Consider the following 24,595-nt stretch of genomic DNA (forward strand, 5'->3'; position numbering starts at 1 on the left):
CTTGAAAAGACAGCTAGCTCGCCTTTATATGTAGGAGTTGATTTGAAGGTCACATATTTCCTAGACAATGTGCTTCACTTAGAATACTTACAAAGTTTTTTCTCTTTCAGTCCCTGCCCAGCCATCCATTTAGAAGCAGTTAGAGGTTCTAATTCATAATGGACATGTTAATGTCTGAAATTGATAGAACGGTAACAGCCACTAGATCTGTTAGAAAGTTTCCTTTTGCATTTCTTTCCCATGGTAAGGGAAAGAAAAAAAAATAGAGTATGACACGAATACATTACCCTTTTCTCTATATGTACGTATTTTCTAGTACAGGTGCATATTCTTATCTCCTTTTGCAATCTTTTTAATTTTGTAAATCTTTGTTTTCTCTCCATGGAATGTTGAAGTTATGTTAGCTAACTTAATACCTTAAGTTCTAATTGATACAGGCAGTCCGTTTAGCGACTGTTACTATGGTATATGAAAAAGTAACTTTCTGATGAATCCTCACATCCTTCACTGGTCTGTAAAGCAAAGGAAAGCTGCATCCAGATCATAGGAACAGTTGCTGTTTCACTTTAGTGACCATTTCACCTAATAATGGAATAATTGCTAGTCACAATTGTGACTACCTGTATATACAAAGCTGTCTCGGTGTTTTAAAAGTTTATAGTTATACTATATCTTATTTTGATGTAACTTAAACATTTTGGGGCTGCACCTTGTTTTTAATCTATCCCTAGTTTTTATTTTTTTTAGCATGAACATTGTTCTTAGTCTTGTTTTTATTATCTTATTTTTTTAATCTATAATCAGTTCCAAATATCTTCATTATAAATTGTCTCTAAAATACGGTAAACAGTTGAATAACAGCTGGCCAAACTTTAAAAAAGGAGATTAGAAGAATATTGATGTCTATTCTTTTTGCCTTAAATTTATAGGCAATGCGCAAGTCATTTCTGGGGGCCAAGTGAAATACAAATTTCGATTTGGAATCCGCTACATGTGGTGGTATCATTTACTGGGGCTTATCTGGACCACTGAATTTATTCTAGCATGTCAGCAAATGACTGTGGCTGGGACTATATTTACCTGTTTCTTCAACCGGTATGTACAACAGTTAAACTAATTGCCAGAAACTTGTTTCTTAGCTTGCTTTTATTGTGTTTTTAAGGGATTAGGGGAAAAAAAATCAAACAATCCTCTTAAGTATATATAAACAAGCCCTCTTGAAGTCAATGGATTCCTTTCTGTGTAAGTATAAACAGGATTATATAATTATTGAGGAATGTGATGAGAGAAGTTGATCTTTACTGGTTGATGTTCTATTCTGTGAACTAAGTAGCTTTCTTTCAAATCTTGCTTGTCTCATTAATTCAATGGCTGCATTCATGCCTAACAGAATCTATAATTTAGTAGTACATCAACAGGATTCAGACTTCTAGACTTTCCCACATTACTTCTGCTACTCTGGCATGACTTTGGGGAAAAGATTAGAAACATTTGGTGTTTTCAACTAATAGCAGTTTTCCATTGGATAGAAAACTAGAACTGGCTTTAAATTAATGGTTTGTTTACATCCAGAAAGCTCAAATCATGTTTTGTAATCCAAGACTGTTATTAAACCGTAATTAAATATTGCAGATTGTGTTTTATATAAATTTAATTTTTAAAAAACTGAAAAGAATATAAAAACCAACAAACTGATACAGGATAAGGAGAAGATAGAGAGGGAGGAAAAACAAAAATACAGACAAGGAAGCTTCTGATTTCTTCTGCTGTATGGTTACCAAGAAAAGCTAACTTTTTTCTTTTACCCATTATTTCTAATTAAAACAACAAATCACAATTTGTTTCATGCAAAAAAAAAAAATCTATTAAGGATTTCCAGTCAACTATAGCTACTGCCTTTGGCTTCAGCTATACTTTAATCTTTAAAATCTTTTGAATTAATTATTATTTATATCTAAACGTTTTTAGCCTTTTTACATGTCCCCCAGATAAATTCCACTCCTTTCAATGACCCATTTTTCCCAATGCTCTATTTATATATAATAACCAGAAATTTTAATCCATTTTAGCATACATTCTTTTACTTGTTTTTCTGTCATATATTTCAACAAAAGTTTATAAATTTTAGCAATAGCATCTTGATCATTAATACATAGTTCTGTTTCAAACACAGTCCTATGTTCAAACAATAACATCTTTTATCCACTTCAGATCTTTCTGATAATTGTATATAAGATCACTGATAAGTAATCTTTTTATTGTCAAATCGTCTGAGTTTATTTTACATTCTCTTGAGAAACCTCTAGTAGGACGATAAATTAGCCATTCATGTTTACTTATTTATCATCCAAAATAATTGCATATTGTTTTTTGAAACATAACACAAGAGCTAGCAGAAAACCAAAGTAGATGCTTTTAACTTACACGTGAGAAATCAGACTTGCAAATGATACTGAGCAGTGATTTAGAATTAAATCAATCAAGCTTGCTTTGTTTCATTTTGAAATACCGTATTTTCCGGCGTATAAGATGACTTTCTAAAGCATGCAAATCGGCTCCGAAGTCGGGGGTCGTCTTATACGCCGAGTCGTCTAATACTCCGGAAAATACGGTAATACTTAACTATAAGATTTGTTGGGATTAGGGTGATATGGCATGGTTCACACATAACATTAAACCAGTATTTACTTTATGAACATGGTTTTTTTTGAATAAACCATAGTAGCTTGGTTCACATTACACCAAAACAAATCAGTTAATATTACAGCTTAATATTATGCATGAACAGGACACAGAATGCCCAACACATTTAATACCTTAAAAGAGTTATATAAAAGCCTAAATAAATAAATTACTTCTAATGGTCTGTTTAATGTATAATAAGTTGCTTGGGTTTTTTTTTTAGCTATATGTGTATAATGTATTAGAGAGTGAATGTGGGTGATAAGGCTCTGTGTTCTAGAAATTCTGTCAGAAAGGAAGAAAGGCATCAGTGCCTCTGGCATCAAGCAAGATTTATTGAGTTTTAGCCCGGAAGAAATACAGGTAGTCCTTGACTTAAAACCATTCATTTAGTGTAGGGGTAGGCAACCTTGGCTCTTTTATGACTCGTGGACTTCAACTCCCAGAATTCCTGAGCCAGCCATGCTGAGGAAAAATGAAGGTTTCCAAGCTGAGCCATGCTGGCTCTGGAATTCTGGGAGTTGAAGTCCACGAGTCATAAAAGAGCCAAGGTTGCCTACCCCTGATTTAGTGACTGTTCCAAGCGGCACTGAAAAAAGTGATTTATGACTAGTTTTCACAAGACCAGCATGCAGCATCCCCACGGTCACTGATCAAAATTCAGACACTTGGCAAGTGGCGTGCATTTATGACGGTTACAGTTTCCTGAAGTCATGTGATCACCTTTTGGGACCTTCTGACAAGCAGAGTCAATGGGGAGGCCAGATTTACTTCACAACCGTGATACCAACTTAACAACTGTGGAAAGAACTGATTCACTTCACAACTGTGGCAAGGAAGCTTGTAAAATGGCAACATTCACTTAACCAACTGTCTTGCTCACCAAAATAAATTTTGGGCTCAGTTATGGTCAAGGCCTATCTGTACTATCAGAAGGATTTATCAGAGACAGTCCCTAAAAGCTTCTTTTTCATTAAATATTGTAAACGTGCAATATTCTCTACCCTCAAAGGTTTCACAGTTTTCTGTTGTTTTCATGAAACTTTGATGTTATCCACAATTAGAACTGGGAATTCTAATTTTTATATTTTACTATTTGGTTAATAGCGCGATGTGCTTTGAGTTGTATTAATAGGTTTAGAGTTTCTCCTGTAGTTCTCATCCTCTTGCATAGGTAAACAGATTTGTTTGTTTGAATTAACCTGCCTGGCTTATGCAGAATGGGTAGTCTGTGATTTGTTGGATTATGAACACTATAGTTTCATTTGGCAGGTGGTTCTGTTTTTAAATATTCTTACATTTATTTATTTATTTTATTTTCAATATTTATATGCCGCCCAATCCCAAAGGACTCAGGGCGGCGTACAAAGTTAAAACAATGATAAAAGAATAAAATAAAGCAGTCATACCGCGAGTCCGATCATATCCCGGCCCCCCGGGGACATCAGCCCCAGGCCTGCCGGAACAGGAGGGTTTTAACGGCCCCAATAACTCATTCGTAACCAGAGTGGGAATCTCCAATCAATCCCAGGAATGTAAACTAAGCTTGGAAAGTTTAGAAAAGATGCAGAAGAGGACCCTGGTAAAGTGCTTCTGTATTGTTGCTATTGTTTGCTTCCCGTGCAAAAGGCCCTGGCGGTGGGATCATAAAATAGAGAAAGTCATAGAAAATGATAAAATTAAACTGCTCTGGGACTTCAGAATTCAAACAGACAAGCACCTGCAACATAACACCCCAGACTTAACAATTGTCGATAAGAAAGACAAAAAAGTCTGGATAGTGGACGTGGCAGTGCCTGGAGACAGCAGAATAGAAGAGAAAGAACTGGAGAAGATAACAAAATACAAAGACCTACAAATAGAAATAGAAAGACTGTGGCAAAAGCAAGCAAGGGTAGTACCAATAGTAATAGGCTCCTTGGGTGCAATCCCAAAACAACTGGAGCACCACTTGAACACCATTGGCATTGACAAATTCGCTATTAGTCAATTGCAAAAGGCGGCCTTACTAAGGAACTGCTTCCATCCTGCGACGATATCTGTAATATCATCAAACATCCACATCTGCCTATCCCAGGTCCTGGTAAGGACTCGATAGGTAGACAAAATGCCAAATCCAGTCTGAACATCTGGCTGACTGTGTGATGATCCATAATAATAATAATAATAATAATAATAATAATAATAATAATAATAATAATAAAAAAGTTGGAAGGGACCTTGGAGGTCATCAAGTCCAACCCCTGCTCAGGCAGGTAACCCTATACCATTTTGGACAAATGGCTGTCCAGTTTCTTCTTTAAACTTCCACAGTTTCTTCTTTAAAACTTCTAGTGTTGGAGCATTCACCGCTTCTGGAGGCAGGTTGTTCCACTGGTTAATTGTTCTAACTGTTAGGAAGTTTCTCCTTAATTCTAGGTTGCTTCTCTCCTTGATTAGTTTCCACCCGTTGCTTCTTGTCCTGCCTTCAGGCACCTTGGAAAATAGCTTGACTCCCTCCTCTTTGTGGCAGCCCCTGAGATATTGGAACACTGCTATCATGTCCCCCCTCGTCCTTCTCTTCGTTAAACTAGACATACCCAATTCCAGCAACCGTTCCTTATATGTTTTAGCCTCCAGTCCCCTAATCATCTTTGTTGCTCTTCTCTGTACTCTTTCTAAAGTCTCAACATCTTTTTTACATCGTGGTGACCAAAACTGGATGCAGTATTCCAAGTGTGGCCTTACCAAGGCATTGTAAAGTGGTATTAATATTTCACGTGATCTTGATTCTATCCCTCTGATAATGCAGCCTAGCACTGTGTTGGCTTTTTTGGCAGCTGCAGCACATTGCTGGCTCATGTTTAAATGATTGTCCACTAGGATTCAGAGATCCCTCTCACAGCTAGTACTATTGAGCAAAATACCCCCTATACTATACCTGTACATTTGGTTTTTCTTGCCTAAATGTAGAACCTTACTTTTTTCACCATTGAATTTCATTTTGTTAGATAGCGCCCAGTGTTCAAGTCTGTTCAGATCTTCCTGTATCCTAAGCCTGTCTTCTGGAGTGTTGGCTATTCCTGCCAGCTTGATGTCGTCTCCAAATTTGATGAGTTCCCCATCTATCCCCTCATCCAAATCGTTGATGAAGATGTTGAAGAGCACTGGGTCCAGAATAGAACCCTGGTGCACCGCACTACACACTTCCTTCCATGTGATGTGGTTCTGTTGAGGACCACATGCTGAGTACAGCCGGTCAGCCAGCTATGGATCCATCTGGTGGTGATGCTGTCTAACCTGCATTTTTCTATCTCACAAGTAGTAGGTTGTGATCTACTTTGTCAAATACCTTACTGAAGTCCAAGTAAATTATATCCACAGCATTCCTCTGGTCCACTAATTTTGGTTGAGCTCATGCATTACAGAATCACTACTTCATAAGGTTTCAATTCTATTTATAGCAAGGATGTCTCACCCCTGTTGGATATGAAGGATTTTGGTTAAATTCTTTTTCTTTCATAATTTTCATAAAACATCAACATGATGTGATTATTTTACTTCAGTAGCTTGGTGAGGAGAAAGAAAGCATTCACAGTAATTATATCCAGTGATGCATAATATTTTAATTTTGTCTTACTAGAAAATATGTAATTTAGATTTGTATTCAATTTGCAAAGTAATGCAAATATTATGTCTCCTGTCTGAACAACAGTTTCGTTTTTCAGACGTATTCTTTTAGAACATAGCTATGGATTCTGAGCATCTACACAAGACAAATACTGCCTAAGATACTTTTAGAACACACAGAATTATAGCAAAGTTTTCATAAAACATTAATTTTGAATACTGTATCCTATTACCATCCTTTTAACCAGAATGTATAGGATAAATAATTGTGGACTAGTTTAATTCCAGTAGGAAATGTTGATTTTACCAATATGTCCTCTAACGAATACCTTTATTTATTAATAAAATTTATATGCTGCCCAATCCCTAGGGACTCAGGGCGGCGTACAAAATTAAAACAATAAATATAACAATAAAACAGTAAAATAAGTGCATTCATACAGCATGTCCCAATCGTATCCCCCCCCCCCCGGGGGACATCAACCCCAGGCCTGCCAGAACAGGAAAGTTTTAATGGCTTTCTTAAAGGCCAGCAAGGTGGGAGTAGTTCGAATTTTGGGGGGAAGTTGATTCCACCAGGTCGGAGCCACCACAGAAAAGGCCCTTCCCCGAGGGCCCACCAGCCGACATTGTCTGGCCGACGGGACCTGAAGGAGGCCCAATCTGTGGGACCTCACTGGTCTCTGGGAACTATGCGGCAGTATGCGGTCCTGTAAGTAACCTGGTCCTAAGCCATGAAGGGCTTTAAAGGTGATAACCAACACCTTGAATTGCGTCCGGAGACCCACAGGAAGCCAGTGCAGCTCGCGGAGGATAGGTGACACGTAGGTGTACCTTGGTGCACCCACAATCGCTCTCGCGGCTGCATTCTGAACTAACTGCAGCCTCCGAATGCTCTTCAAGGGTAGCCCCATGTAGAGCGCATTACAGTAATCTCTTTCAAATATGATTGTATCATGTCAGAACTAAACTTGACTATCTTAATACCACTGATAATTGTAAAAGTTACGTGATAGACATTTGAATTGAAAACCTTACACTTCCCCTGGTGTTGACCTCTCTTCCTATTATTTGCTTGGTCAGCGTGTAGAAAATGAGATGAATCGATACAGTAGAACAATGTCATAAATATAGAAAAGAAAAACAACTGTTATTCACATAGTGGGAGTGACGTGAACAAGAGCTTTGTTTATTGTAGTCTGTGTAAAGCTTTCCTTTTTAGCTAGAAAGGAGTTACAGGAAACTGGAGAGACTTTCAATTTTGCAAATCTGCTTCCTTACTACATAGTCCATTAGGCACTCTGCTGTCTTCTCCTAAGCAGAATTAAACTGGGGACGGTTGTGAGTTGTTTCAGCTGGATTACTTATTCAGGAGACATCTGTTTGACCTAAAACAATAATAATGAAACATGCTTTGCTTTCTTTTATTTTTGATGAAAGATGCATTCCTTAGAAACTGTAATGAAAACGAGAGGTTCAGATAACAGCGTGCCATATAGCTTGTGCAAATGGGCTCTGCGTATTCAAATATATAGCTTTTACCTTAATAGATAATGCATTTTTGGAAATTCAGTTGATTGGTAGAAGACTTCAGTAAACATGCACTGAAATTCCAACTCAGCCATCATACTTATTGATTTTCATTGGGAGGAAGGCTTTTATTCTATATCACTATTCTGTTTCTAACATTTGAATTATGCTCTTCCCAGTATTATTTTGTAGCAGAAATATTGCTTGACTGTTAAGGATCTCTGAGGAAAATTAGCACTATATAATTCTCTCCTACTAAAATCATTAATAGGAATACTGGAAGCTAGCTTTAAATTTGTGAAGCTGCTAAGTACTTCTCAGATTTAAACAAATAAAGAGAAAATGTTATTAATGTATTTTTTAAAATCATAACAACAAGAACAATAGAGCGCGTTTAAGAATAGTTATACTATATCAATCACAAAGACAGTTCAGGAATATGTTGCTAAGAGCAGGCCAAGACCATTTTCTCATAGTGATGTTTCCTTCAATCCCTCTTAAATGTCATACAATATTTACATGATTGCACTACTAGAAACACCATGAGAATTGCCCTAGTTTCTAGCTTCAGCATATTATATGACCTTGAATCTGTAATTCTACAAAGGATTATGTGTCAGTAGACCAGCTTATGGCATTCTTTAAGTCCTATTACTTTTGATAAGGATCGTTTGCTTTATTCCTTTTGTATATTTAGTTTGATTGTAGATACAAAGAATATCAGGTCCTTGCCAAGAAAAAGGAAAGGAAATTATTGGTGAGAATCACTTAAAGAATTTCTAGACCTTTTCCTAGACCTTTTGCACACATTAATTATTTATTCTTACAAGTAAAAGGTAATCAAGCAAAGACAGTTAATTCTTTTAATGTCTGTAATTTAACTACAAATGAATGCATAATCCCTCTTATATCAGATCATAATATCTTCAGATGTTAATGTGAAGTTTCAAATGTGAGTGCTGATCAAGAGACATTTTGATTTATCTCAATTGAAACTTAGAAAAAAAAATCTAAGACAGAGAAAATTAAAATCCTTTGAAGTATGATAGTTATTTTATACAAAAATCCAATCGTTACCCTTAAATAGTTTTCTAACCTGAAATAACTAAAATATATGCATACCACTTTTATGGTATTTCCTGTTGAAAATACTAAAACACAGGAATGCAGTACAGTCATTTAGCTGTAATGTAGCACTAAGAAATTTTTGTGAGTCCTTGGGATTTTATGTTAAAATAAAAAGTAACAGGCATTTTACTGGGTGTCCTGACAAAATAAGGTTTCTTGAATCTAGTGTAGTCTACTTTGGTATGTTGTAGTATTCAGTATTGGCTAAACAGGAGTGTGGTTAATTCTAAATTCTGTTCTTCCTACTTTATTTAATTTATTCCTTTTTTACCATTTTTATAAAAAAGCCTCAAGGCTTCGCAAGTGTCAGACAAGCACGTGAAGCTTCATTTGCGCACGTACGGGATTAGGCAGCTTCATTTGCACATACACGGAATCATCCCTGCCCCCGTTGCCGCTGCTGCCAAAAAGGTTGGGGACCACTGCTTTATAGCACTCTCTAAGTGGTTCACAATGATCTTGCCCCCAATTATCTGGCTCTTCATTTTAGTGACCTCGAAGTCGACCTTGAGCCAGTCAGAATTGAATACCTGGCTGTGGGCAGAATCAACCTGCAATACTGCATTCTAACCCCTGCACCACCCAGCCTGATATTGCTATGGGTACCATCTTTGCTTTCTTTTGCCACAGTCAAATCTATTTCTATGTTGTGTGTAGGCTGGTAAGATTTCCCTTGGGGTTTCTGATTTGGAGGGGAGAATAGGGGGAGGAGAAAGAAAAGTGACTAGGAACTTTTCCCCCTGCCTGTCACCTATAAACTTGGTGCCTCTTCTTTTTTGACTCTTGTATTTTGTGATATTCTCCAATTCTTTCTCTTCTGTTTTGCTGTTTCCAGGTAATGCCATGTCCACTATCCAGATGTTTTTCTCATTCTTACTGACAGTTGTTAAGTCCGGGATATTATGTGGCAGGTGCTGTCTGTTTGAATTCTAAAGTCCCAAAGCACTTTAGCTTCTTCATTTTCTGTTACTCTATTTTCTGATGTATTTGCAACATTCCATGTCCATCTATTTTCTTTTGTAAGTAGAGACGGTCAACATCATTGCAAGGATGAAGGGTATGTTTCATTGTCATTATTTTTCTGGTCTTCCTATCCACTATTAAATAGCTGCCCATCTTGCTATTCAAGGTAACCCTGAGCGGCTAATGCTCTTTCCTTCTCCTATTTAACCCTGTGTGAAGTAAGTTAGGCTGAGAGGAGAATGACTGGCTCATAGCTACCTAGCCAGTTTCATGGCTAAGGTGAGATTACTTGGAGACAGATGGGAGGAAATTACAATAGTTTGCATTTTTCTCTCTCTTGGCTTGGCTGTTGCTCTTTGCACATGGCTACTTTTTTCCCTCTTTTCAGCTTTTCCATGAAGGTTGTCTGTAAAGAGTAGATCTTTTCCCATGATAATTTGTCAATCTTTTCCCAGTCAATCTTCAACAACCAGTATTGTCTAGCTCAGTGGTTCTCAACCTTTCTAATGCCGCAACCCCATAATACAGTTCCCCATGTTGTGGTGACCCCCAACCACTTATATATCACCGGGTGCCAGGGGCGTGGCCAAAGAAAAGGGGAAAAAATGGCGGACAGCCTTGTTTGGCGACCCCCAAGAAATGGTTGTTTGACCCCAAATGGGGTCCCGATCCACAGGTTGAGAACCACTGGTCTAGCTCCATCTTAGTTTGTTAGTTTCCTGCTCTCTTCTGTTCAGAATTCTTCAGAATTTAAGTCTACATTATTCTCCTCTTTCCTTACAGCTCAATAATAGTTTCCTTTTCTTATGGGAAAATAGTCTCTAGAGCAGGTTTTCCCAGATTGTGAGCTTTGAGGAGATGCAGGCAAAGTCCAGGGAAGGTATGAAAAGCATTTGTTTTTTATTGAAAGAAAAAGAACAAGTATAAAAAATGGAAAGAGGGGCACATAACTAAATCAGAATATCAGCAAATAGCTCGAGCCTGCAAAGATGAAGTGAGGAAAGCTAAGACTCCAAATGAACTAAGGTTTGTGACCAAAGTCAAAAATAACAAAAAAAGCTTCTTTCAAAATGTAAAAAACAAGAAAAAAATTAAGTAAATCATTGGTCCATTAGTGGGGTAAAGTGGCAAGAAGGTGACAAGCAACAGGGAGAAAGCAGAACTATTTAACTCGGGTTTTGCATCTGTCTTTACACAAAGGGAAAAAACAGTTCAACCTATCAAAAACAGTACCATAAAAACCAGATTAGAAACACAAGATAGGCAAGAAAATGGTAAGTGAGCGCCTGTCCAGCCTAAACGAGTTCAAGTCACCAGGACCAGATGGATTACACCCCAAGGTTCTCAGGGAACTGGCACATGTGATCTCAGAACCACTGAAATATATTTTTTCAAACATTCTGGAGCACTGGGGAACTACCAGAGGACTGGAAAAGAGCTTCCCATCTTCAAAAAAAGGAAAAAATAGATCCATGAAACTACAGACCTATCACCCTTACGTCAATACCTGGGAAGATTCTGGAAAAGATAATCAAACAACGAATCAGTGAACACCTAGAGACAAATAAAGTCATTACTAAAAGCCAACATGGGTTTGTAAGAAACAGATCAAGACAAATCTTACTGCATTCTTTGACCAAGTGACAAAATTAGTAGACCAGAGGAATGCTGTGGATATAATTTACTTGGACTTTAGTAAGGCATTCGATAAAGTAGATCACAACATACTACTTGATAAGTTAGCAAAATATGAGTTAGACAGTATCACCACCAGATGGATTCATAGCTGGCTGACCGGCTGGTTGTTAAGTGAATGTGGCTTCCCCATTGACTTTACTTGTTAGAAGGTTAAAAAAAAAAAAAGTGATCACGTGACCCTAGGATACTGCAGCTGTTATAAATAGGAGCCAGTTGCCAACCATCTGAATTTTGATCACGTGACCCTGGGGATGCTGCAACGGTCGCAAATATGAAAAATGGTCACCAGTCATTTTTTCAGTGCCATTGTAATTTAGAACGGTCACTAAATGAACTATTGTAAGTGGAAGACTACCTTTAATTAAGGAGGATCTAAGGCTGTCTAACACGATGGGGATGGGGATGGGGATGAAATGAAGGCAGCTTCATGAAGAAAATAATTGTAGAAAACGGTTATTTCCAGGTAATGTTCATATCATGATTAAGTGCAGCAGGAATGCATGTAGATTTTTTAAGAGAAAAGGTTAACTGAAGTAGCCATTTTTCAGATTTTCCCTGATTGCTATGTGTAAGTAGTAGTTAAACCAAAGGTTTTTTTAAATCAGTGGAATCTTATGAATCTAAATAAAGAAAAATTCACATATTGAAATTAAGTGTGTCCTGGTATCATACACATGCTTTTTGAGAGCAACAGAGTCCAACAGATTAAAAACTTTATTATGGCCAAAGACCAGCATAATGCAATTGAGTCCTTGCATTATATAGTATAGCTTCTGAAATGGAATTGATTGAATGAACAGAAATAATAAAATTACACAAAATTTAAATTGATCAAAAATGATATTTTATTTATTCATTTATTAACAAAATGTATATGGCCACCCAATTCACTCTCAGTGACTTCAAGCGGTTTGCAAAGATAAAACCCCAATTCATTCTTGATGCATTAAAAAATGGAGTACTGTAAACACTTGGAAACAATATTGGATGAAGATTCTGATAGTTATATTGTGTTTATATTTCATTTTCTGTACAGTTTTTCATGCTTGCTTATTTTTCATTGTAGAAATAAGAGTAAACTACCAAGTCATCCAATCCTATGTTCCATATCAGTTCTTTTTTGTTATCATCTGGGAACAGTTGTGAAAGGATCCCTGATAATCCCAATCGTGAGGGTCCCAAGAATTATTCTATTGTCTGTTTATAACATTCTGAAAAATAAGGTAGGCTCCTACTTTCATTTTCTAACACCATAGCATAGCAATCGAGCAAACAAATGTAGACGTTTAATATCTGAGTAAGAAATGCAAGTGCAGTCTTTATTTGCTTAATTTTATATTGGACTTTTATTACTTAGCGTTATTCAAAGGATCTGAGCAGGCAACAGCTTAAAAAAACAATAAATTCCATTGTAACAGGCTTACTATGAAAAGGATTCATATCCTAATGATTTACTCCTAATCCCTGATAACTAGAAAAAAAAAATACTGCACAGACTACAAAGTTTGCTTACACTAAGGGACTAACTACCTTTGAGGAGACGATGAAAATGTCTATTATGAGTGCATCAGAAATGGAGGGTATGTGGGTTGATGTTTCAACTTTCTTCATATAAACCAGAGGTGTCAAACTGTCAGCCGGTGGCATCATGCAGAGGCCATGCCCACCCCAGCTCCGGCAATGCAAAAAAGGTCACAATACGTTGCAACACATAACATGACATGGCAAGTTTGACACCTGTAAACTCTCATGCCCCTTGAGTTCTTAAGGTTCCAGTGAGACATAATGAGAAAGATTTTTACAACTTCATATATTGAAATGGAAAGCTAGCTTGCATGTGCAATATCAAGTTTATACCCATAGATCGAGCTAACCAGAAAGTAACAGGAAAATGTGCAGTCTTGCATCTTGCTCATTCATGTTGTGCTTAGCTATAATTTAGGTGTCAAGGAAAGACAAGTATGCTTTGATAATATTTTGAAAACCGATTATACCATTTTATTGGATGTACAGTATTTGCGTGACAAACCAGAACCACTTCTTCCCCTTTATCATACTGAAATTTTCCATGTGCATATGATGGAATTTTAAATTGGAAAAAAAAAAGAGTAAAGGAAAGATAGACATTTACTTTCCTTTCTTGCTAATTTTGGCCATAATCAGGGCTCTCTGGATCTCTTTCTTAAGATTTTAAAAAACTTAAGTGGGGACAGTTGCTAAATGGAGCTCATGAAGTTTTTATTCGGATGCCAGAAAGGAAGAAGTGGGCTGGACAATGAGCAGTTTATCTTTTATTGATTATTGCTTTCCATGGATTTGGTTAGCCTAAATCCAAATAAATGCGTTGCATGACCTTGGCCAGTATTTCTTTGGGTTCATAACCCTTCATAAAGTGAGTTACATATAAACTCTTTGATAGTCTTTGATTTACAGTTGGCTGCTTAGCGGTCATTCAAAATTACCATGGATCCAAAAAAGGGGAATTATCATCCAGATCTGAAGTTCTGATGATGAGGTCTTCCTCTCCCCTCCCCCATGATGTAAACATTTATGGCTGTTTTTAACATCCTGGATGATGTTTATGGCATTTCTGCTGAAAACCAGCAGTTCTGGTTTTTGGCAAAACCACACCCATAAACGAACCATTGTTTATTTAATGACCATGGTCTTCGTTTTATGAACCCTACATTCACTTAACAACTGCTGCAAATAATGTAAAAATCGGGTTGACCACGCAAATGACCCGTTTTATGATCATTACGTATGATCATAGTGGGCAGACTCCATTACAGTCCTAACTCAGAGACTCCCTGTGGTGTTTTAGATAACTATATTCCTTTATTCTGGTTCAGTAGCAAATGAGTGAAATGTTTTGTAGAAGAACCAAAATTATTCCCTATAGTGCTGGAACTTTTCAAAGATCCCTTAAATATATTTCAGCCATAACTGTGAACTTGTTTATTTGTTCATATACATTGCTGTTTAGTATTCTGTCGCCTTTTTGATCATTGTCAGTGATATTTCCATTATTAAATCTGACTTTGTTACTCCATTTAAACTTACTTATTTGCCTAGAATTGCTTATCTTACTTCCCCAGATAGAAGAAAGTAGCAATAAAATAAAAGAGGCAAATGTTGCAGAAGCACCTCTAGACAGGAAAAGCAGTGGCAGTGAACAGGGCAAAAAGAAGGAATTTTCTCATTGAGAAAAGGGAAATATCCTATCTTATACTTCAAAGCTTATTATTAATGTAAAAATTAAAACAGAAGCCTCTTTGGTATGACTGCCAGGTAGACACATGCCTAGTTTGGGTAATTTAACATTGATGAATGGTAAAGAGGATGATGACTCCCTCATTGAGGGAGATGGATGGGACAGGAATGTAATGTATGTATGCAGTGCTTTTTTTCTAAAAAAAAAAAAAAAAAAAAGTGCCGGAACTCACACACATCATACAACCCGCCTTGCCTACCCTACAAGGTTCCATCCAAAAAAGGTGCCAGAACTCCGTTCTAGGCATTCTATGAGAAAAAAAGCCATGTATGTATGTATGTATGTCAGAAATGTGACACTGAAAATGGTCCTGAACTAAGGGGAAATTACATTTAAAAATCCTAGGTATTACAAGTATTTGCAAGATTGAATCTTACGTTTCTAAAATAAAATAAAAACCAAAGATGCCATCTATTATTACCAGAGCCTTAATTCCAAAATTCCAAAGTCTTTTCAAGATATTTCATGAATTATGAATATAATTGGTGAATATGAATCTTCTATTCTGTGCATGGGAAGTGCGAAATATTAGACGAATGTGAAACCCTTGCATTTTAAATTCTGGCATCTTTGGTGATTAATTACAACTTGTGCTTTTTCCCCAGGAGAACACGTGTGCAAAGTGTATTTACAAATGCTGTTTTTGCAGTTTCTGGTGCCTAGAAAGATTTCTTGGATATTTAAACCAGGTATATTATATAAATTGGATACTATCACATGCTTAAAAAGGAAAGTTGTATGAAAAAGAAATGCTATGCTGATGAGTAATGTTTCCAAGGCAGTTACTATCCCTGTTTTGTGGCAATCAGCAAAGAAGGATTGTCTTTATTTAAGAACCTGTCACCCTTTTCATTCCAACTGATTTTATAGAAAGCATGCAGTACTGTGCTATAAATTTTAGCTGAAATAAATCACATTGAGTTCAGTATATGTATTCAAGAGATACATAGGGATAGAATAGCCACTCTGATTTATAATGACTGACTTAACTAACCTGACTAAAGTAGAATACATCTAAATCTGATTATTTCATTCTGCCAGACATAAGCACCTAGTGAATTATAGTCCACAAAATGAGAATATAATCTGTTTCTGTAAAAATCTAAAAGAAAACCTCTTGGCTGGAATCAGTGTCATTCATGGCATTGTTTCTATAAAACCCTGAGCTGTTCAAACCTGGGAATATGTATTATTATTCCATGCATTTTTGTCAGGTGTGTGTTTCCACAGAATTATTTTAGACTTTGGTGGAATGCCAATTAATATAATAATATAATTAATGCCTTGAGTCCTGATTTTTACAAGTGGGCACATTGGCTGGCTGCAAGCCTTCCGCTTATTTTGACTAAAGATTGCTGCTTGCCATTCCTTGATATACAGGAAACATTTTCACGTTGCTTTTTCTGGCAGGAAAGAAATTAAAAATCAGTGAAACAGCATCTGCAGGATTTGCATTGGTGAAACATTATTTCCTTGTTTAATGCAATAAGGAAAATAGGGGAGATGACAATTGCAATATGAAGGCAAGCTGAGAAGGAATTTCAAGCTGTATCCGTGAAAGGGGAAGCCCAACCCTTCATTCCAAAGCAGTGTTTTCAGTTGAAGCAGCAGAAATGTTAATTAATATCTGACCATATGATAGGTCAGTGATGGTGAACCTTTTAGAGACCAAGTGCCCAAACTGCAATCCAAAACCCATTTATGTATCATCGGGTGCCGGATGGGCGTGGCCCATTGGGTGGGCGTGGCCCATTGGGTGGGTGTGGCTGCAGTGGTAACGGCAGGCTGGGTGGGACTAAAAAGTTCAATCAATCAATTCCAACTTTGCAAGATCTTTTTTTTCCCGTGAGAAGTTGAAATTGACTGAACTTTTTTTTTTTTTGAACACGGCAGCGGAGGTCTAAAGTGAAAAGGTTTTATAAAACCCAGCTTAAGGCCTAGGACTGGGACGATGGTACACATGCCCACAGAGAGCGCTCTGAGTGCCGCCTCTGGCACCCATGCCATAGGTTCGCCACCACTGTGATAGGTGTTATAAAAGGCAATAAACTAAAACTCGGTTCAGATAAGGAGTTCAGTTAGTCGGTGGTTTGTGTGGAGGAGTGGTGCTTTTTATAAAGTGGTTCCCGCTGTTCTCCTCATCAATAAGGAAGACATTTCATTGGGGATACTTCTAGGTCCATCTTCATAGGATTTTATGTAAACATGTGGCTACAATAACCACCTAATTTGACCACAGTAAAGTGCGCTGTTTGAGTCTGCCTTTAAAAACTACTTGGAACCCACAGTTAGTCCAACATAGTGGCCTGCATGCTTCCTGGCTGCTGCCATTGGGAGTATATAACCACCTAGTTTGCAGATCCAGCATTCTTTACCCGTTGGTTTCTGGATACAATTTAAGGTGATGGGCTTTACCCTATAAATCCCTTTGTGGTTGAGACCGTGGATATCTGCAAGACTGCCTACTTCAGTGAGTTAGATCATTTAATCTTGTTTTCTGAATTTCCTGTGTTGCTGGAAAATTTAGAATTTGCAGAACAGGTACTGAAGCCGGAAGACATCAAAGAAGGCACTAGGACTGCCATAAACTGAATCCTGTTTAATAAAACTGTTCACGATAATTTCTTATAGTGCCAGGTTTCCTTCCAAATCCCAATCTAGTGAGTCCAAGCAGTAGAGAGTCTCTCTGGAAAGGGGAAACTTTAATTTATAGCCCTTCCATCTGCTCCTGGAATTGCCTAGTTTGGTCATCAGCAAGGGAAGGTTACACATTAATGATGATTAAATGTCCGGAAGGTATCGGAGGCTTGCTAAGATAAAAAGAGGAAAATAATTGCCTACTTAGGATTAGAGCAGAAATTTGTTACCTTGTAAGTCATGCATAACTTTGTCCTACTTCTGTTCTAGAGATACAGTTGTTATGTTCTCTCTTAATTTGACGGGTTTCTTAGCGGTATTGCTTCAGTTCTAGCTAACAATTTATGAGTACTCTGGGGAAGCTGTACTCTTTCCGGTGTCCAACGTCATACACTCCAAATATGTCTACTTTCTGGCATCTCTACAAACTCAAGGAAGGACACTTGAAAGAAGCCACATTATTCAATTAAGAACAGGCCATTGGGCTGCATATATTTACCTTATATGCAGGGGCAATTAATCCTGCTATTTCACGCTAAAGCCGTTTTGTTCCCTGCTCATAATCTGAAAGAGGCTGTGTTATTATCCCATTAATATCTTCCTTTCCTGCTGTAAAAAAAAACCCTACTTCCTTCTACAGCTTCCATCTGTCACAGTCTCTGGATCATTACTTTTTCATTTTGCTGCAGGATTAGGTCTCTGGGAGAGCTCTCTATATAGTGGGAGACAGCCAACCACTCGAAAAATGCAGGCAGGCTGTGGATTGGAAGCTGGGTGTAGTTTTATGCCTGGGTTATTTTCGGTTTCTTTCAAAAGAAGATTCTGTTGCTATGGTGCTGTTCCTTTTACTGGGATAATTTTTAGAATCTTAGAATGGAAGATAGAATTTGGCTATTATGCCAAGTACAATTATTTTTCACAAGAAGGATTTTTCAAGGGTTGGACCTGTGCCATATAGTGTTTCTCATGAAGCTATCAGGACAGTTTTTCAAGACCTTTGACATTCTGTCTGTGTTGGGAAGTATAGATGTATTTTTTTCCTTAAACATTTTCTTTGCCTACTAAACTTGAAGTATGTAAACAATCCCATTCCTTATTTATCTGTTTCTTTGGTTCCCATGCATATTAATGCAGAAAAGCCCAGAGTGAAATCCAAATATAAACGGTCAATATCTGAAGCTTACTGGTTTGTCACAAATGAAGGCTGACTGGTTTGTAATGTTCCCTTGATCAAGATATTTAGCTATGATGCATGAATTAAAGAAAGATATGCTGTGTGTATCCTATGTCTAGGAAGGCGTTGTCATATTACCCCCCGCACTGCAGCATAAATATTATGTAGAAGTTTCATGGGTTACAATTGATTTCATGTATGTGTGTTTCACAGTGTAATATTTTAGTATGATTTATTATAGACATGTGGATTTATATTTCTGTATTAATATTTCCGAACTCTCTTATGAAAATAAATCATTGTATGCATTGACTTAATTTTCATAGGCTACAAAGGTCTAAGCACAGGAAACAAGTAAAAACAGAGTATTAATCTTAGGTTGTTGAAGGATGTATTTAAACAGATGCTGTGAGCATTTTCAGACCCATTCATGCCACAATCAGAATTTTAATTACAAATTGAGCATTAGAAGACAAAACATTTCTTTTTAAGAATAACTTTTGCAGATTTGGGTACTTATTAAATATGTCAGTGGGAATATTCTTCTTTTAAAGAGGACAAGAATGGCTCATTTTTCATTATATAAAATAAGGATGTTTATAGCGTATTGGGAAAAGTAATTGTAGATTTTTGTATATTCCTGTTTAGATACTTAATTAATTTGGTTCTTGAGGAATGAAGGTTACCGATCTCCAGAGTTCTAAATAAAACTAGAGAAAAGTTTGTCCTCCTAGTAAAAAATATTTCTAATTGAACGAAATATAGGTTTTGACAATAGATTAAAAGTTAAGCAAATAATTTCATTTCCACAGTATGATAAAATATATTTATAAAAGTAAATTTGGCCTAGTACCTCCTACTTTCTGCCTTGTTACTTCTGCTATTTTACCAATTAACGTTCTGATTGTAGAACGCATATGCGGCAACTATCATAAATGGGACAAATTTTTGTACCTCGGCTAAAGATGCCAGTGTTATTTTATCAAAAAACGTAACTAACACCATGGCAATCAACTGCTTCAGTGATTTTGCTGTCTTTCTTTCAAAGGTAAAGATTTATTAACTTTTTTTCTCATTGGAAATCTTGTTTAGTCTATATGATGCATCAGTCAGATTCAAGGTTAAATTCAAATTTTTATGGAAGTTAAATTGTTCTCTGGAAGCCAGTAGAAGATATATATAATAATCCATCACCATATTTAGGACTTGATCACTGAGCAAGCAAAAAAGCATTGTTTGTGCTGGTAATTATGTCAAAGTATAGTATGCATTGGGATGTTATGTTAGTCTTGGGTCCTATTGTCAGAACTCCCCCCCCCCTTAATTTTTTTTTATTCATCTAACCATAATATATTTTGTAGCTAGATTAGACCTACAACAGTTGGTACATACATATGTTGACTGTGGTATCCAATGGGGTCTGACAATAGTTCCTGCACCACAGTGTAGCTGCTTCCATCACACTGGCAATCTGTGAATTTGGGGGGGGGGGGGGCGGGAGTTCAAAGAAGATAACCAATTGTTCAAGTGATGGAAAGAACAGATGCCTCTTAATGGGAAACCCAGATTCATTCATGGAATGAACTAAAACAATAAAGATATTTTCTTCCGTTAACTTAAAGCAACATATGGCAGGACTGACAAGCCAAACAAAAGAGAAGAAAATAGTCAACCAATATTTATTGAGACAAAACAGAAGGTTTAGGTGAAAATGTCCCAGCAGATTTTTGAAAACAGTCATAATCTGAATACTAATTTATTTACTTATTTATTCAAATTTATATGTCACCCAATCTCACTATCCAAGCAACCCTAATACTGATATTAATACTAAGCATTTACGTAGAGTTGGTACCTTCTTTGGATGAGTTACCTTTTAAAATATATCTGATTTTATTCTAATATAGGTGTTCGTAGCATGTTTCACCGTTTTTGGGGGCTTGATGGCATTTAACTACCACCAGGAATTAAAAGTTTGGGCCTTGCCATTGCTGCTGGTTGCTGTTTTGGCTTATTTCATTGCCCATAACTTCTTATCAGTATTTCAGACCACAGTGGATGTTCTGTTCCTTTGCTTTGCTGTTGATGTAGAAACAAATGATGGCTCTTCAGATAAACCCTACCTAATGGATCAAGATTTAATGGTAAGCACTCCCAAAAGCACTTTACATAATGCCTTCATTCTTTAAAATGAGGTAATTGTGTCAAATGCTGATAGTAACATTTTTAGAAACAACTGTATTCCTAAGTAGTTTAGTATTCTTTTTTTCCAGTTAAATATGGTGGCAAATATATTGTGAAACTTATTCCGCTTTCTAATAGGAATATCTATTAGAAAGAATCTATTCTAGGTTTTCAGAATTTCATAGATGCTTCAGTGACTGTCATAAAGGTAAGCTTCAAGAATTTCCCCACTAAACTACAGCTTTTAAAAAAACATGTTACAATTGTCACAACTATTTTCTTCTCATTTCATATTCTTTTAAATAATTTCCCCCAAAATTAAAGTTTAACATTGTCCTATAACATTTTTTTAATATTCTTCAGATAACTGAGCCATTTTTATTAAAACTGTTTTAAAAAAATATATTAATGAAAAGGGTTTTCCTGTTGCTGTCAAATGCTATGTCTTTATAACTAAGCATATAAGGTGATTTTCTAAACATATCTGTTTTAAAGTTTGCAAGATAATAATGCAGTGGTAAATAGATAAAAGAGCCATGGTGGCATAGTGGTTAGAATGCAGTATTACAGACTAATTCTGCTGACTGCCAACTGCCAGTAATTTAGCAGTTCAATCCTGACTGGCTCAAGGTTGACTCAGTCTCCCATCCTTCTGAGGTTGAAGGCCTCAGATGATTGGGGGTGCAATATGCTGACTCTGTAAGCTGCTTAGAGAGGGATGTAAACCTCTATGATGCAGTATATAAGTCTAAGTGCTATTGCTAATTAGATATAAGTTTCATTTAACTAAGTGGGGGATTTCTTTTAATAATACTTAGAATTTCTTTTTTCAAGCCCAACCCTAGACCAGTTGCTCAGAATCATTCTACTTAGAACTGTGGTTTAATTACATATTTTCTATATTGATGAAAAGTTATCTTAGTTTTAAATTTGTGCAACAAAATATGTCATATGTAATTGTTTTGTAGGGCAAAATAAAACAGCCTTTTATAGGAAAGTAATTCTATTACTGTTATTTCATGTATTTTTTTAACCCATCAAGAATATATAATTTTTATTTACTACAGGATATGTGTTTCACCCAGAATACAAAGAACCTTTGGTTAAAGTAGAGTTAAAATTTAATCCTTGCTTGGTAATCTTAATCTATTGATTTGAGATTGCTCAAATAATAATAGTATTAAATATAATAAGTCTGAATAATGAACTGCTATTATTTGCAGAGCTTTGTCTATCAGAACAGCAAGCTTGCAAAGACCAAACAAAGAAATAGAAGAATATTTTATAACAATGAATGCAGCATTGAACTCCAGCTAATGGTAAGAGATAAACCAATTCTAAACATCAGTAGATACTGCTAATTGCACTGTGTTGTACTATTCTCTTATAGCTAAACATTGGATAACAGACAGTCCCTCAACCAAATGTGGGTCAGTAACAGAGAGGAGATGAGAATATCTGTTCTTGAGTATGATGTTAACCTCCCTTCATCTAAAATCTGGACAGAACAAAACATGGGAGTATATTTTTAAATAAATCGTTCCAGTATACATTTTTAATCAGAATAACCAAACCTAAGTATCTGGTAGAAAGAATTCCCACTGGGATGAACTGAAAGCAAAATTCCCTGGGGATTTGGGAAGTTTGACAAGTTGTTACTTGGAAAGTTATAACAAATATATTAATATAAGAAGGCACAAAATAACAAGACTCCAGTAGTATCAAGTTGTTAAAATTAACACTGCTATGATCACTGCATTGCTGGCTGCATTAATCTTTTCCCAAGTGTCATAAAGTCGACTTCAAATACGTAATTTCACTGTAAAATAGTAACACAATCTTTAAAATAACATCTGTGCAGCGTTTTTGGCATTTGAGCAAAATAAGTCATTGTGATGCTTCCCAAAGTATCATTTTGCTGTCAGGGGATTTAACAGTAGCAGCCATCATTTTTCTGCCAATTTTCTTCATGCCAGAAAAGAAAATCTGCACGTAGGAATCATATTTCTGGATTTTTTTTTTATTCATGCTGCACAGTCTGGAGGGCCTAGTAGGTCCTTGTGTCTATTTTAGAAGTTTGGAAATAGTATACAGTAGGTGGGTTGCGCTGCCGAGAATCTGTGGTTTTAAGTTGATTAGGTTTATATATGCCTCTGCTTGGTTTATTTCATCATATGCAGCTCTTTGTGCATTTCTGCCTCCACCCAAAAAATCCTCAAAAAGTTACACAGGCAGTGATAGAATGCAAAAATACTGTTATACTAAACTCCCCCCCCCCGTTTTTATCAATATGGCTAATTTCATGTTTTATTTTCCTTATTGTAGAGTTGAAATCGAGATGGCTTTAAAACTACAAGCAGCAAACTACAAGCAGCAAAGATAAGATGAAGATTACCTGTACTTTAAGAAAAAATAATTCTCTGAATTGATTCATATATTTTGCACTAAGAGAGACAATTTGTTCCACTTTCACTTTGTTAAAAAAAATGTCTTCAGCTTTTATGATTTTGTTAAAATTTTATTTAAGGTATTTTTATTAAAGTAATGATCAACTATGGTGTCCATTTTATGGTTTCATTTGGATCTGAGGCATCAATTCTTAGCCACATTGCCAAAATGACTGCACATCTGTTCCAGTGTCACGAGTTCGGCCCCCTCTTATTTCAGTTGAAATGTTGCATCCAAGTGCGTAAGGGGAGGGGGTCGTGTTGCTACACAAGTTCTGCAGTTTTCTCAGATACACTATTTCTCTAAAGGATACACTGGGAAATCAAGATGTTTTTTTAGGTGATCATGTAGGGGTTTTTTTTGTTGCACATCCTTTGTCAGTAGCAGCTCAGTAGGAACCCTGAAGATTATGGTTTTATTTTCAGACATCCCGAAAATGAAAACAAATAATTCAGAGATTTTTAATGTTAAAAATCAAGAATGTATTATCTCCCCAGAATCACTTGTTTGGTGAGGTGGACAGATATATAAATTGGACAAATGTAAGTAAATTTGAGGAACATTTATAGAAAACAACCACCTTGCTACAGATCTTATGAACAAAGATTGCACAGAGAGGATTGTGTCCTCTCATATCACAAAGGTAATGTTTACTTATTTTCCTCTTTTTCTGAGTATTTAGATGTAGCTGTACAATAGTAATCCTTGACTTATGAGCAATCATTTAGAGACTGTTCAAAGTTACAACAGACCTCTCCAGGGCTACTTACAACCTGGTTCTGAAGTTCTGATGGCTATTAACCCCAGTCAGGTGACTGCATGTTAGACACTTGGCAACTGGCCTCCTTTCATGTTTTTGCGGAAAATCAGCATTACTTTGGCAAAAATGACCAATACCGAACAATGAGATGAACAGCAGGCTCCATTAGGATCATAAATAGAGAACTACCTGTACTTCACTATTAATTTCAACTTAAATCCCAGTTTTCAAGGTTATGAGAGAGACACAATGTTTCTTATTTATAACTATGCAGAAATCAGACAAAGTAATCCAGCTCTCTATATGGATCAAGAGTAGACAGCTTTTCTTATGTTTCTAAGGATCATAAGTGTCTTGGGACACTTGGGATATCTTTGGAGAGTATGGAATTTTCAACCCTTTACCTACATACAAGCTTAAAAAATAACTTAGTACAAAAAAAATGGATGATTTGATGCTGAGTATCAGTGGCAATGTTCTTTGACGGGTCAGGCAACATCAAAAATGG

General features: G+C 36.4%; 1 protein-coding gene across 5 annotated transcripts in view; it reads left to right on the forward strand.

Moving 5' to 3' along the window:
• The window catches only part of SLC44A3 (solute carrier family 44 member 3), a 41,239-nt gene extending 17,800 nt beyond the window's left edge, over positions 1 to 23,439 (forward strand). For 2 of the 5 annotated variants that reach the window (XM_039339776.1, XM_039339774.1), the window contains exons 10-17: positions 930 to 1,095; positions 12,677 to 12,833; positions 15,490 to 15,573; positions 19,606 to 19,743; positions 20,603 to 20,839; positions 21,018 to 21,087; positions 22,103 to 22,198; positions 23,205 to 23,439. In XM_039339776.1, the coding sequence (XP_039195710.1) occupies positions 930 to 1,095; positions 12,677 to 12,833; positions 15,490 to 15,573; positions 19,606 to 19,743; positions 20,603 to 20,839; positions 21,018 to 21,087; positions 22,103 to 22,152 (902 nt within the window). In that variant the 3' untranslated portion in view covers positions 22,153 to 22,198; positions 23,205 to 23,439. Of the gene's footprint in view, positions 1 to 929; positions 1,096 to 12,676; positions 12,834 to 15,489; positions 15,574 to 19,605; positions 19,744 to 20,602; positions 20,840 to 21,017; positions 21,088 to 22,102; positions 22,199 to 23,204 lie in introns of those variants that run through there. The other 3 variants (XR_005556302.1, XM_039339775.1, XR_005556301.1) reach the window with 3 other exon arrangements.
• The last annotated feature ends 1,156 nt before the right edge of the window (positions 23,440 to 24,595 follow it).

The sequence above is a fragment of the Crotalus tigris genome, unplaced genomic scaffold (assembly GCF_016545835.1).
Source record: "Crotalus tigris isolate CLP2741 ecotype Arizona unplaced genomic scaffold, ASM1654583v1 scf7180000017739.2905288, whole genome shotgun sequence".
In the NCBI taxonomy this organism is placed as follows: domain Eukaryota; kingdom Metazoa; phylum Chordata; class Lepidosauria; order Squamata; family Viperidae; genus Crotalus; species Crotalus tigris.